This window comes from Sciurus carolinensis, chromosome 2, assembly GCF_902686445.1.
Source record: "Sciurus carolinensis chromosome 2, mSciCar1.2, whole genome shotgun sequence".
NCBI classification, from domain to species: Eukaryota; Metazoa; Chordata; class Mammalia; order Rodentia; family Sciuridae; genus Sciurus; species Sciurus carolinensis.
Window position 1 is genome coordinate 160,608,227 of NC_062214.1, and position 15,263 is coordinate 160,623,489.

Below are 15,263 nucleotides of genomic sequence, written 5' to 3' on the forward strand. Positions count from 1 at the left end.
TCACTGGGATTACAGGCACTCTGGTTGTTTTTAAATTTCACTGAAGTATACTTTGGATTGTTAATGTAAATATTTTATAATTTTGGCTGAACTTCTTACAACAGTTCTTGATCTTGGCAGCTTTTGGCAGCTAGGTGATCTCTCTTAATGGGCAGTTATCTTTGAATTTTGTGGTTTGGGACACAGATATGTTTGGAATTGGTGTTTAATGCATGATAGAAAGGAAGGAAGGAAGAACAACATGGGTCATCTTGTAAAGAGTCTTAATCTCTAGAGTTCACTGCATTTCTTAGTTTGAATCAGTCTGTTTTTAACTCTTTATATGGCCTGATAATTTGAAGTTGAGAGAACAAATATGAGCTTCAAGTTTTTATTTTACTTTAAGTTTACAGAATTCTAGATTCTCTGGAACCAGTATGTTTCAGGGATTATCATGAACAGGTTATGGCTGGAGGGGAAGAATGATGCCTCTTGGTCTTGAGTGACAACCCCTGCCCTCTGCCCCTAGCTAAGAACTCAAAGCATTGTTGAATAGCACTAAAATGAGCTGAGACAAGACTTGGGCCAGATGGTCAATATAGGGCTCGGCTTTAAAAGAAAGGATAAAAGAGTAATCTCAGAGACACTTTCTTATGTTAAGGGACTGAGAAAATGAAGTCTGTCTGAAGCCAAGTGTAAATTATACCACCTTCTTTGGGAGTAAAAGCTGCTATGTATATCAGGAAGAAAAGAGTGTAGGCAATCAAGTTTAGGAATAAACCTTCAAATGTGTTGTTCTATGCTTAGTTCTTTCTTACTTTACTCTCAGGATCCATTGCTCCTTTTTCCGCCCCTCTTCTCCAAAATCTATTTGAACAAATTTTGGTGGGTAATAGCAAAGGAAGGCAACTTTAAACAGAGTAGAATTACAGCATAAGATGCCCTTTGTCCAAGAATTACATTAGACATACATATTTTTGAAAACATTCCTCTTAAAAAAAACTTATTTAGAAAATAATCAAAGGTATGATTTTTTAAAAAAACCGTGAGTTCAGTCTCCTTTCAGTGAAAATAGGTACAGGTATCGAAATAAGCAAACCACTTTTTCTTTACTGGCTTTTGCTTATAAGCTTTACACATATTTAACGTAAACCCATGAAAAACAGAAATAGTGTTCTGGGATTGGCTAAATAGAGCAATTATACCACTAGCCTCCAAAACCCAGCTGAGCTTGATTTTTAGAACTAAATTTGGCTAAGACTTCTTCCTCATTCTTTTATATGATGGTGTGCATGAAGTGATACTCACCTCTGCCAGAAACTCCAAGAATCCTTTTTCAGTGATGTATTTTTAATAATCATGAAAGACTTAAAACAGCACAGGTGAGGATTAGGGTAACAAAGTCAGAAAACTACTAAATTCTCATTGTGTGGTTTCAGTGTAACAGATCTTTTAAAATACTTGGACATACCACAATAATTAAAGGGTTTAAGAACATGAAGTACAGTACCTAGAAAATACCACAATTGAATAAAAATGGTGTTTTATTTTTAAATTGGAATTAATATAGGTTACCATGGTGAAAATATTTAGAAATACTTAACAGTAACAGTTTTGTGCAGACCTAGAAATCTGAAACAGCAATATAAATAGGCAGGACTCTTAAATTCTCATACTCACAGACAAGTTTAATGTGAGTGATTGCTAGAGGGGGAGTGCATTTTCTTCAGAGCTATGTAAATAAATTTTAATTGACTTGATTTTGGCGTGAGAATCATACAACTTAGCTTTAATAATTCAAATTTTAAAATATTTGCTCATTGCTCTATATTATGACTGTTTAAGAAATACTATTTTTAAACACTAATCATTTAAGATAAACTATTAAAATACATTTATGACCTCTATGAGTATGACTGTTTATTACATTTTACCTATAAAAGCTGAACTGTTTTATATACTCTTTATGGAAACAGTGCACAGTCATAAATTAAAAGATGCAACTGTTTTGGATATTTTACTGGTGGTCCTGTGTTTTCCTGCCAGCGGTGCAGCTGTTTCAGGTTTCTCAGGATAGCATATAAAAAGTTGTATGCACACTGCAAGTTTATGCTGGAATTGCCGAGCCAGAGATGGTATGACTCAACTTTCCCAGAAGTAAGCTATACCAAAATGTGATTAATCAAAACAGTTAACTGTACAGTGGTTTGTATCTCAGCTATGAAAACCAATTGTCATTTTGTAATAGTTGACTTCTTACAGTTGACACTTTGTGGTATGTGGTTTCTGCAATGAATGAACAACCATTGGAGCTAAGATATGCTTTCCTTTTGAGGATCTGAGGAAAGAAAGCCACATCATCTGGTGTGTAGTTAAAAATTCACTAGAAACTTGTTTCAGGAATGGAACATTTCATTTCCAATTTACCTGTAAAAATATTACTCACTTACTATTTGTATGATGGTTATTGAGTTCCCTTTGAAAGCAGGTTGATTTTTTTTTAAAGATTTTTGAGATGACTCAATACCTCATTTCTTATGCATCAGAATATTAACAGTTGACATTTTATTATGTCCTGGGAGGTTATAAGCAGATAACTTTATAACCATGTGGTAGGTTTTATGAAACCCTATTTAAATCTTGCATGATCTAAGGCTCTATCAAACATTTGACAGTAGCAGCTTAATAATGGGTAGTATACAAAGTGTGATGCATCCTAGGATAGTATGTAAGAAGGGATATAGGGAAAATATCAAAACTTTTATTTAAATATTTTTGTCTCATCCTTTGCATTTTCTATTTATATATATTTTAAAATGGTTTAATATAGAAGAGCATTACATTTTTTCAAAAAATTTGCAGTATTTACTACAGTAATATATTATGTATATAAAGATTACATATAAAAGCATAGAGTAATTTTTAAAATAAGTATACAAATTTTGGAGTTGCATTTGCAGATATTTTGTCCTGCTACAAATATAGTACCAAAATAGTTTTAGATCATTGTTCAATAAATATTCCCTTCTACGTTCCTCTTTCTTGTTTCACCCTTGGCAGAGAAGCAAAGAATTGAGTTATCACCTTGATTTGTGGCAATGTGAATAAATTCTAGCCAATTCCAAAAGCTTAACCTGCATCTTATTTTGAGCACGTTTTCTATTTGGTCTCTTATGTTACCATATACTTTTCAATCACACAAGCTTGTTAAACGTGGATACAAATAAAATACTGACTTGTTATTAAGTTAGAAATAATAAGTTGCTCATGCATTAAGATCTTGACACACAGGAAGTTTGAATGAATGAGTAGAAAACGTTCCAAGTTATTAAAATGGTCTGGTACCTGATTTATTCATTTGCTATACCCATAATTCTAAAGTGGGTGAAGCTGCTTTACTTCCTGAGACCTGAAGAAACAATGTGGTTTCCTAACCAGACATTAAAGCAATGCTATAAAAATTGTTTTCCAGCAGTGTTGGTAGTCATGTTAAATAGTTGTCCCTCCGGTTAGGATTGTCCTATTTTTAGGCTTGTTTTATCTATTTTCATCAAGATAGAAAGTTTTAATTGCTAAAAAGACTGCTTGTAGTTGAAGAAAAATTGTGTCTATCACACTCTTTTTAAAAAAAATATTTTTTAGTTGTAGATGGACATAATACTTTTATTTATTTATTTTTATGTGGCATTGAGGATCGAACCCAGTACCTCACATGTGCTAGGCAAGTGCTCTTACCACTGAGCCATAACCCCAGCCCTGTCCTGTCTTTTGAGACCAAAGACTCTTTTGTACTTATTATATGAGATATTATTTTGACTTCAGACTCAGTGTAAGAGATTTTTTTAAAAAATAGATTTCTTGGGGCTGGGGTTGTGGCTCAGGGGAAGAGCGCTTGCCTAGCTCAGGTGAGGCACTGGGTTTGATCCCAAGCACCACATAAAAACAAATAAATAAATAATAAAGGTTAAATTATTTTAAAAAATGGGTTAGCTATGATTTAAAAATTTTTTCTTGAACTTGTGATTTTTCTAGTTTCTTTTCCTGCAAAGGAGAAAATATACTTACTTTTGAAATACAAAATTTTGAAGGGACCAGTATGTTCTCTCTCCCCTGCCCCATTTGTTTACATATTTAGGAGTTTGCTTTAAAGCATTTATGTAAAAATATTAGTACTATAGTAGTGTTGTGCTACTGTTTATTTATTTATTTATTTTAAACAATGCCTTTGTTTTTATTTATTTATTTTTATGTGGTACTGAGGATAGAACCCAGTGCCTCACACATGCTAGGCAAAAGCTCTACCACTGAGCCACAACCCCAGCCCCCTGTATATTTATTGAGCATGCCAGAAAGGAGAGAATTTGTTAGGTGCCCAAACAAAAGCCAACAAATCAGTCCATCAAAAAGTATGAAGCAGTAAACATTTTAATAGCAAGTATTTTCTGTGAAACCTCCTTCAGAACTGTTTTTAAACATTAATTTGCTTTGTAATTGAGTACTAGTGTAGACACTCCATGTACATTTGGTGTTTCCTTTTGAAAGGTAATGATTCACTTATAAAAAGCCTGAACAAAAAAAAAAAAAAAAAAAGAAAAGAAAGAAAAAAAGAAAAACCTGAACATTTTGGTCTCAGAATTCCTCTTCAAAATTGAAATCAGTTTTACTCTTGCTTTGTAAAATGTTACCAATTTATATGTGCTTTTTACATCAGTGCTAAACTTTCTTCTTGTTGTTTTTTCCTAGGTATTTAAGCCATGTCAGAGCTGCTTCTCCACAGGACCTTGCTGGAGGCTATACTTCTTCTCTTGCTTGTCACAGAGCACTACAGGATGCATTCAGTGGACTTTTCTGGCACCCCAGTTAACCTTTATTTCTCCATTTATAAGATTTAGACCGTGGAGGACTAGAAAAGTAAAGCAGACGTTGTAAAATTATAGCCATATGCAGCTGCACAACAGTACTATCACTAGCAGCTGTGTTAAAGTATTTATAAAGAGAAAATTTCAGAACTAAACTGAGAAAAATAAGGGATACTTATTTGTGAAAAAGATATATTTTTTACTTATATATTTTTTCCTGACAGGACTGAGGCATTGATCCTCATCTGATGAGAGGAATAAATAATAACTCACCCATGTATGTTTGAGGTTGACAGACTTGTAAAATCTTTTTAAAAATAAAGTAGACTTTATAGTACATTTTGTGGTTTTTCTTTCATTGCAGTATTTTACTTGAACACATTTTAAAATGCCATTTTGATTACAACATTCAGTGTTAATATCCAAGTCTATTATTTCTTCTCATAAAATTTCTTTTTTTCTAATGTCTTCTTAATACTAGTCCAGACAAGTGGGATATATTCCATTCTACCAGCAGGTTGTGGCAAGTAAAATCTGACCTGTGATAATGTCACTCCCTCAATATTAAGAACTCAGTGCCCATTTTCAGCAGTGCAAAGTGAGGGAAACCTTGATCAAGGTGTTATGGTTCCCAGCTGTGAGGCACATGCAGGATAAACCAGAGCACAGCATTAACATTAACCTGCTTTAATGACAGATTCAAAGAACTAAGTTAGTAAAACTTAATACTTAATGGCACCTTTCACCTCCAATGTGAGCTCATTTTATGACGAAATGTTGGAGACTGGAAAACATACATTTTAAGTGAAATTTCCCTATGTGTAAATTTAGGCTATGATGTAGTTTTCCATTGATAACATCAAAGGCTTTTATTATACCCAGGTTTTGCTTTAAGAGTTTGGTTGTGAATAGGATGGATATTTGTAGTATCTCAGATACCTTGGATAAATCTGTTACATAGGCCACTGCATATGAGACATAGCATCTCAAGGAAATTAAAGGATTTCCTGTCACATCACTAACACAACAGAATTCAGTTGTATGGGTGGAAAGTTATATAAAACAAGTCTTCTTACATTAGGGTGGAATATCTGTGTGTAATGACATTGCCTTTCACAGGGATTAATTTCAGGGGTACATCTTTATTTTTATAACACCTCTATCTTTGATAAAATGGGAAAACCAAGGCATTGAATAATTGACTAGGCCAAGATCATATATACAAATTAGTAGAAAGCCAGAATTAGAACAGGTTGGTTTGTTTTTAATCTAAGTCCTGTTCTAGCTACACTCTGCCAGGCTGCCTATCCTATTCTTTTTATCTACTAGGTATTCCCCAATGGAAGATTTGTTTCTAATACCACAACCTATAAATCTGTTCAAAGAATAGTGAGAATGTTTAATTCACAGTTGAGGCTTTGCGGCATTCAACTGCAAAAATAATGTATTTAAGGAGAATAAGCCAGGCATAGCGGTATATACCTAATCCCAGCAACTCTGGAGGCTGAGGCAGAAGGATTACAAGTTCTAGGCCAACTTTGGCAATTTAGCAAGACCCTATCTCAAAATAAAAATGAAAAAGGGCTGGGTGTATAGCTCAGTGGTAGAGCACCCCTGGGTTAAATCCCTTCTGGCACAAAAATAATAAAGAGAATGAACTAATAAAACATTTCAAAGGCTTTAAAAACTGATTTAAGTCTACCTTAGAAGTTAACTGACCTATTAAATGAAATGGAATGGTGAAAAGATAACCTAATGACAACAGAAATATTCCAAACTGATGTGCTTATCTCCTGCCCTTCCAGTGAATTCCTAACACAAAAACTGTACAAATCTTCCACCAATTTAAATCCCAAGCCTTTTAACATTTTGCAATACTATGGCAGAAATGATAAACTATTGTATTACATATTTGCCAGGCACTGTGCTCCCTGCTTTATAAATTACTTAATCCTTACAAGAGTGCTGTTATTTCCCCCATTTTAACAGATGAGGAAACACAAGTTAAGTAACTTGCCAAGAGTCAATACAACTTAAAAACAGCAGAGCTGGGATTTGAACCCAAGTGGTCAGGCTCCAGAGTCCATGCTGTAGAGATAATTGTTAAACTGTTAAATACACAAACAACAGCTCTGTTAAAACCAGGTCTGGGTTGTCAGATTTCTTAAGACTTTTAGGAAGTTTTACAGAACAAGGATCTCGATCTTCTATGGGACATAAATGACATCAACTAAATGATCCTGTTGATATCCTGAGAAATTCTGAGATAGTCATTATATAGAAATGATTTTACTAATAACTACCTCCCCTTTTAAGCAGATATCAAAAGAATGGAATACACAAATATTTCATCTAAGAGCATCTCTTAAAAGCTATCTTTTGATGGTTCACAGGTGGTAAGAAAATAATTTTAAAAATCCAATTAAGGTGGCAAGAATCTGTTAAAAAGTTAACAAAATTTAAAAAAAATGTACCTAATGCGTTTTCCAGCTGTTATTTTCCTAGTGGATTCATCAAGAGGATACTGTAGATCACATCTAAAAGTTTAGGGTGAGCCTAGATTTAAATAATGAAATAATAACAACATTTACTTCTCCACTCTAAGTGAAAAGGGTAAGGGTTAAAATACTAAATGAAGCATGTATTGTTTTCTTTACAATTACCATATATTTTGTCTAAGGGGTGACATGAACATCATTTATATGTGTACTTTTCCAACCTGACATCAATGTACAGTACGTGGGTTGAGTTTCAAAACAATTTTGAATTTCAATGCATTTAGTAAGAAAGAAGGGCTCTAACTCACTCCTGAAAAGGATATATACTATATGGTTTCAACTACATAACATTCTGGGAAAGACCAAACTGTGACAATTGCTTTGTCTGGTAATATCAATGTATATTGTATGGTTTTCAATTAGCTATAGATTTTTGTCATCTAATTCAATGTTGAAATAATTCACACTCCACTGTGCTTCCAAAGCACAACATTCCAAGTCCACTTTTCTTTCCTAACATAAGTGTGTACTGATAATAAAAGAATTTGTGGCTGGGCTATATTATATATGGCATTCAAAATGTAGAGTTTCTACATCCATGTCACTGTGATTTGTAGTATGGCAAGCAACAGTGTGAAGATGAGTCACAGTAAGACTGTTGCAGTGTTCACTTCGCTGCTTTATCAAGAAAGCAGCTATAGACAGTAAGAAAACGTGAGTAGGGTATGTTCCAGTAAAACTTTATGTATGCTGAAACTCAAATTTTATACAGTTTTCACATGTCACAAAATGCACTCTCAATGTTGAACGCCTGAAAGGCGTGGTAGGCCAGATGTAGTCTGCAGGATATAGTTTGCCTGTCCCTGCTCTAAGTAATATCATTTTTTAATGACTTTTTATAGTGATAATTAGTACTAGAGAAGTAGTTATGTAAAATAACTATACTCTTTCACAAAAGATGACTAAAAAGTGTTATTAGTGCCTTCCTAGTTAGACAGCAATTACTGTCTTCAAAAACCATTTTCCCAAGACAGACAATAAGTGTATTTACCTGATGAACAGATATAATTTAGATTATAAAATAATTACATATTATAATTTAGATAAAAATATAGTTAGCACATTTAGTTTAATTTAATAACACTCAGTTTATAAAACAGGGCAAAATATAAGGGTTCAATAATAGAGTAACTGAATGCTACAATTTTATGAAGTCACATAAGTTGTATTTTATTACACATAAGTTCAGTGAGCAGATGGAGAAAATATTTCCAATTAAGTGTTTGAAGCAATTTGTGCTTTTCCTTCTGAAAAGGCATTATCTGTCTTCTGCCGTTTAAGAGGTGGATCTTCACCATGCTCTGTAATAAATGCAGAAAATGTATTTTAGATAAGATTCTTAACAGCTGAACATATTTAAAAAAAAAAAAAATACAAGCATTTTTAAGAATTATAATATGGTTAATTTAGACATAAAATAACATTCCTATGGATTTATTATTTTAATGAAATAGCATTGTTTAATTGAACATTTTGAGAAACAAGTCAAAACAGAATGGCAAGGGGTTTTGAACCAAAATAATGAACTTGAAGCAATCTCCTTATTTCCAAATTTAGTAGTGTATATTCCAAAGAAAGCTACAAGGTATTATAGTTTCATTAAATTCTCCAGAAAATGCTCACCTAGATTTATGGTCTGGTTCTTATAGAGTGTAGAAGCAGGAATCTGAAAGGTGATGCAGAGCATTTCCTTGTTAGGGGCCACATTTCTTACTAGGTGCACTGAACTGCAAGCCTCCAAGGAAATGCCTAACACTGCTCCAGCTTGTTGTTGAACATCCTTAGCAGGATTAACATCTTTGGAAAAGCTGTAACAGTGCACTATGGGAAGGAGGTCACTGCTGCATGGCTGCCCATCTAAAAGTGATTTGAAAGCACTGAGAAACTCTATAGCCTTTGCTGGCAAGTTCATGACAATGTGGACAGAGTGTTTTCTTTCTTTTGACAGTCCCAGCTGCTGCATTAACTCTTCTCTGACTGGTCCTTGGAGAAAGTCTTTACCATCCAAGTTGAAGACTTTCACCTTTCGGTCCACTTTATTTAATTTACAGTTGTGCAACAGCCATTTATGGGATTCAGGATTGAGATCATTGGCAAATACAGTGCAGTTTTTCTTTGCTGCTGGAACAGCAAAGGGCCCAACTCCAGCAAAAACATCAAATAGGACATCCCCAGGCTTTAGAAGTTCTGTGATACGGCTGTGTTCTGTGGAGAGACGAGGATTCCAATAGACTTTTGAAAAATCAAATTCATAGGTGTAGTTGTTTTCTCGAACCTGAAAAAGTCATAATGTTCTCAGTCAATCTTCTTGGTCCTAAATTCCAGCCACTGATATTGGAGAGCTGTGCCTAATCACATGAGCACACACACATTTAAATTTACTACTAAAAGAGAAACAATAATGTGTTTGAAGACATTTTAATTAGAATTCTGGTGTTTATGCTATTCCTGGGGCCAGTTAATATCTTGAATTGGACCTTTTTTTTTTTTTTTTTTAAATAAGGAAAGCCATCTCTTCAATGTGCCAAATGGTCATCTACCCAAATTCCAAAACACCATGGAGTCATTTCCAAATTACATGAGGAATTTTTCGGAAAGGCCAATTGGCTGACTGGCTTAATTAGAGTCTTATGTCATAGATGGAAAGGGAAAAACCATCATTTGAAATAGCACATCATACACATCTTTATGGTGTGTAGCTAAACTAAATTGCAGATAGCACTGCAAACAAGCTTTCCTCTTTATTTAGTTTTCAGTTAGTAAAATGGAGGCATGGTAGTTGTGTCATTAAATTTTGAGGTATTTTACTATTTTTAGACAGTTATTTGAACTTTGCAAATTTCATGTCTATAAATGAGAGCCAATGTACAGAATAATCATTCCCATATTCTTTCTTTTCCCAAATTTCAGTTTTCATGGATAAACTAAATATATACAGTGGTGCTGAGTCTTGAACAAAAGTAATTTCTTTTGGGTCTATCACAGACATGTTAGAAGACAGAATATAAAAATAAAATTGTAGCCATGGAATATGACTCAGCCATTGTATTAAGTCCCTTATTTTATGGAGAAAAAAAAACCAAAGAGCAGAAAGTTCCTAACTTATATAAATCCAATAAAAATATATCTTCTGTCTCCTGCTTTCCTGGACCTTAATTCCAAATCTGTATGCATTTTTTTTTGCCCTTCCAACCTCATCAACTGTTCCAGAGCTGTAAATGTTTTTGTAAGTCTCTGTCAACTAAAAGTTTCTCTGGGTGTAACAGGGAAGGTTTAAATATATGTCTTTATTCTACAACTTGCTTTTTTGTCACTCAACCTGTCAATGGGCAATTTATTTTAACAATTAGAGAGCTTAAAAAATCTTTAATGATGGAGTAGCCCACTGTACCAGAATTTAACCAGTTCCTTTGAAAAGTCTTTTCTGTGAATATCATTCCATTAATAGTACATGTAAGTGCTCACAATTTTACTTATTCATCAATATTGGATGTTATAAATACTTTTAATCTTTTTCATCTATTCTGATTCTAAACATTATTCTTGATATATACCATACTAGGAGAAAACAAAATATTTTGTACCTTGGTCATCATGTTCTCTTCTCCAGATAGCACTTCCATTTGGAAATTTCGGTATGTATTGTCAATATTATTGATTTTATTCACTGCTGAGGTGATTCCTGGATTTTTGTCAATCATAACTTGACCTAAAAGATGAAAAATTCATAATAAAAATTGCCTGTTGATTGCAGAATAAAAGCTAGTGAAAATATTAATTGTATTTTCCTTTGGTTCAAAGATGTAAAAGTAATGTATGTAATGCTGCACACGATTCTAAAGATTCAACAGATTACTAAAATTAATATCTGACAGTCTCTAATACAAAAAAATATATGGGTACTTTTGGGGGAGGGGTTGGAATTGGGGATTGAACCCCATGGTGCTCACTCAGCTATGTCCCCAGCCTTTATTTTTTGAGATAGGGTCTTGCCAGACTGTCCAGGATGGTCTCAAATTTGCATTCTTTCTGCCTCAACTGCCCAAGTAGCTGGGATTACAGGCATGTGCCACCCACACCTGGCTTATTTTTCCATGTTTTTACTAAATCTTCTCAAATGTACCAACACATCAATTAAGCAAAAGGTAGACCATAGGGAATTGTAAAGAATAGAAAGAAGCAATACAAAGACACAACAAATGGTCTCAGGAAACACCAGCAAAAACATCTGCCTGTCCCCACTGGCCTCAAACCAAATGTTTGTTTTACTGTGGGTTTGAAACCAGTGCCTACACTTTGGGAAATCTACGTCAGCAAAACAGTGTTTCCAACAACAGCAAAAAATAAGATTCTTTAGAGTTCTCTAAATAAAATATTATTTACTTTAGTTGTTTGTTTTGTCATATATCACATCAAAAAGCTATAAAGTACATCAGAAATGGCATATTGCTCTTTAATTGAAGTCTTTTTTGTCAGCGCTTTAGAAGTTTATCAAAGTTATATGCTACCTCGCTGCATAAGGAAAGATAATTTGTTAGTAAAAAGTACTCAGTAACAGAAATATGCTGAAATACGAGAATTTGTCTAATTTTTCTCTGATAATTAGATACCTGATTCTGAATATCTAACTCTAATTAATCATTATTTTTATTCTATTCTGCTTCAGATAACTAACAATTTTTGAGGATAGAAATCAGTTTTAAATAAGGAATGAAATTTTTAAAATAAAAAGTAATTCTGAAGTTCTATGGTAAAAGCTTTAAAATTACTACTGTATGGAAATTTTAACTTTTGAGTGCCCTTTATAAAAGGTTAAAAATAGAAATGAGATAGAAATGTTTGAGTTAGGGTAGATAATGACTATAGGAAATCCTACACTTGATATCAGTTACAATTATAAGGATCTGCTTAAATATTTATTATGTTACCATTATGCATTATCACTCCCTTTCATCAATAAAAACAAAGGAAATGCCTAACAGCATAGTTCTAAAATTCTATCCATGCAAAATACTGAATACTACACCTTTTAAAGCTGAAAGTAATTCCCAGAAGTTCTGAAATTTACTCTATTTCTTAAAATGTAATCTGAAGAATGCATAGGCATCAAATATTTCTATGAGGGTAAGTACAATTTTGATTAGTCTTCTGACCCTTATTCTAAAGAATAAAGGCCTCATGTTTAGACCTGGAGCTAGAGACAGGACACACATAAACATTATTTCTAAAAAGCTAAGAACACTAAAAAACAAAGTATGGTGCATAACATATAGGTTTAATTAGTTGAATCAATGAACACATAAACAGTGTTGTACTTTTGACTATAAAATACTCAAATTTATGAAACCTAGTACCGAACATTGTCCCAAGGGCCGAATAGTTGCATGTACCAAAAAGAACTCTAGAACATATTTTTTTGTATTGGTGTACACAAAAGCCTGGACCAGTATGTAGAGCCTGCTGACTCTGGAAAGGGTATGTAGCTGGAGATCTGGCTTAAAATTACAATGATAAACTGTCCTGGTTCTATAATCTGGTATTAAAAAAAAATAATTTTAAGAAATGAAAACAGAATTTGCCAATTATTGTGTAGTACATGAATATCATTACAACACACCTACCAATTAAATGCTTGAAGGGGAGCTGATGATCTCGAAGATTCAGGTGTGCAATATGCCCAACTCTGCTAAACCCTGAAATCACATCTTGACCTTCAGGAAGTACAGCTCTCAAGATTTCTTCTGACTTAAAGTTTTCATAAGTTAGTTCTAAACTGTATTTAGTAATCTGTGGACTGACATTAAGTTGCTTTAAAATATTGAGTTCTGCTTTCTCAAAGGAATCATGAGTAAACATTTTATAGGGATCCAACATAATTAGTCTACTTTCTTCATCTTCTGGATCTTCAATCACTCGCTTTATGCCTGGGCGCTGCAGTGCTGCCCTTTTAAGAGATCGCATCAATTTGTTGACTATTTCTTTCCTCACTTTAAGCACTGGAATTGTGACTGTCTTTTTAAAAGCTGTTCTATCAAGTTTTGTCATTCCTCGGACATCAGAAGGTGGTGAAAATAACTCAGAGTCTCTTTTATTTGTTTCTGTTTCTGGCATGGTTGAGAATCTTTTTCTTTGACCCCAAAAGAAAATATCAGGTACTTTCCTAAGCTGCTGTGTGACTGTTGTCCATGCTAGTGGAATCAACAATTCTGATACAGTTGTGTTACAGTTTTCCACTTTCTGAAGTCTTCTTGAGAAAACAAATGGCCTCCATAGAACTCTTAAAAAACAACAAAAACATTCACTTAAAAAGTATCACAAAGCTACAAATTAACACATTCATAATGGCTTTTGAGAATAAAAACTAAATAGTTTCAAATAACCTAAATTCTCATAAATAAAACTTAATGGTATGGAAGAAGTAGCCTCTCTGTTAATGACTTTTATAAAAAGTAAATAATAAATTTGCACTTTCAGCCCACCTTATGCTACCACAGAGGATTATTAATGTGATCCATCTGCCTCCCTACACTCAACAAACCTCTCAATCTATGATTTTCTACAGAATATATTTGGGATTGGAAGCCTGAGATTTAATTCAAAGTGTCATCTCTAAATGAATTGGTTATTATGTATGATATTACCAATAGCAATATGGTGCTACTGGATATATTTGTGGGTGCTTATTGTATTAGATGCTATATTATACTGGGAGGTGTGTAGTATTGCATCCTCATTTTGTAAATGACCTGTGTAAGAAAGTTAACTCACTCAGGGTCCTTCCTTGGTAAGTAGCCAAGCAAGGACTTAAACCCAGGTAAGGGTGAACTAACTGCTTTAATTTCTAATACAGTATATTGTTAGGTTGTTGTCTCTGTGCTTTACTGCCACACGTCCTAACTTTAAACCAGAGTCTAATTTACTTTGAGGACAAAGTTTTCCTGAATGTTTTAAGCACTGTCACTCACTTTGTTTCTAAAATACCAAACAAGTAATTATAAGGGGAAAGGGCCCTGCCCCAGAATCCTGTAAAGCGACAAAGTCAAATCTCACTCAGGATTCAAATTGCGTCTAGCATTTAAGTAGGTGGGTGATCCTGGGTTGAGTCCTGGTGTCCCATTTGTAAAATGCGGTTAAAAGCTGTATCAAATGGCATTTTAAGAAGATTGCTCATTACCCAGTACTTGAACCTAAGCTAAACCGGGAGGGTAGGTGGCCTCGCAGCACTTCGCGCGCCAGCGGAACAAGGCGACAAGCCGCCCCAGAGGACTGGTGTCGCCCCCGAGTCGCACTATCAAGGGCACTGCGGCCGCCACCTAACCAACTGCACCTTCACAATTCCGGGGTCTCTCCGCTGCTGGCTTGAAGACCAGATCTCTCTCACCTCATGCTCTGGTGCAGCTCGAAAAGGGGTCGCAAATGGTTGGACGGGCCTTCGATGACATCATCATTGTTCGCCGCGAAGCGGGTAGCGTCATCAAATCACGCCACTCTCTCTTTTCTTCCCTCGCCCTAGTACGGTTCCGGAACCCGGAAGGGCGGAGCGCATAACTCCGCCTCTGGCGCAATTAACGACCGGAGCGTAGAGCAGGAGTTGAGGCAAGCAGATGGACGTGGTAGTCCACAAAGCCGTGGCATGGAGGCGTCTTGGGGGAGCATCAGCGCTGAGAGGGGCTGGCTCATCTCTGCCCAGCAACCTGAAGAGGCGGCGGCGGAAGAGTTGAGCCCGTTGCTAAGCAACGTAAGTGGGCTCCGCTCTAGCGCCGGCGCCGATGCCCTGCAGCACCCCTTAAGTGCCTGCCAAATAAGACCTGGAAAAGACAAGGGAGTCGTGGGGAGAGGCAAGAAGCTGGAGCCTGCGGGTGGGGTG

At 34.9% G+C, this 15,263-nt stretch overlaps 3 protein-coding genes across 3 annotated transcripts in view; 2 read left to right on the forward strand and 1 right to left on the reverse strand.

The window, feature by feature from the left end:
• The window catches only part of Mnat1 (MNAT1 component of CDK activating kinase), a 234,022-nt gene extending 228,845 nt beyond the window's left edge, over positions 1 to 5,177 (forward strand). Inside the window, exon 8 of the mRNA XM_047540017.1 lies at positions 4,723 to 5,177. Coding sequence (XP_047395973.1) covers positions 4,723 to 4,843 — 121 coding nt within the window. The 3' untranslated portion in view covers positions 4,844 to 5,177. The remainder of the gene's footprint in view (positions 1 to 4,722) is intronic.
• A 2,048-nt stretch (positions 5,178 to 7,225) lies between these two features.
• Trmt5 (tRNA methyltransferase 5) lies at positions 7,226 to 14,897 on the reverse strand. The gene is made up of 5 exons (XM_047540075.1): positions 14,778 to 14,897; positions 13,018 to 13,673; positions 10,981 to 11,105; positions 9,020 to 9,671; positions 7,226 to 8,697 (listed from the first exon to the last, which is right to left on the reverse strand). Exons 1-5 carry the CDS (start codon positions 14,780 to 14,782, stop codon positions 8,612 to 8,614), a joined length of 1,524 nt encoding a protein of 507 aa, XP_047396031.1. The 5' UTR covers positions 14,783 to 14,897; the 3' UTR covers positions 7,226 to 8,611.
• A 47-nt stretch (positions 14,898 to 14,944) lies between these two features.
• Positions 14,945 to 15,263, forward strand: part of Slc38a6 (solute carrier family 38 member 6) — a 63,684-nt gene continuing 63,365 nt past the window's right edge. Inside the window, 1 exon segment of the mRNA XM_047540077.1 lies at positions 14,945 to 15,134. Within this exon segment, the coding sequence (XP_047396033.1) occupies positions 15,030 to 15,134 (105 nt within the window). The 5' untranslated portion in view covers positions 14,945 to 15,029.

Coding starts and splice junctions, on each gene's coding strand:
- Trmt5 (XM_047540075.1), bottom strand. Junction 11,106..13,017: donor CCCCTTCAAGCATTTAATTG/GTAGGTGTGTTG, acceptor TTCATCTTTTAG/GTCAAGTTATGATTGACAAA. Junction 9,672..10,980: donor AAGAGAACATGATGACCAAG/GTACAAAATATT, acceptor TGACTTTTTCAG/GTTCGAGAAAACAACTACAC.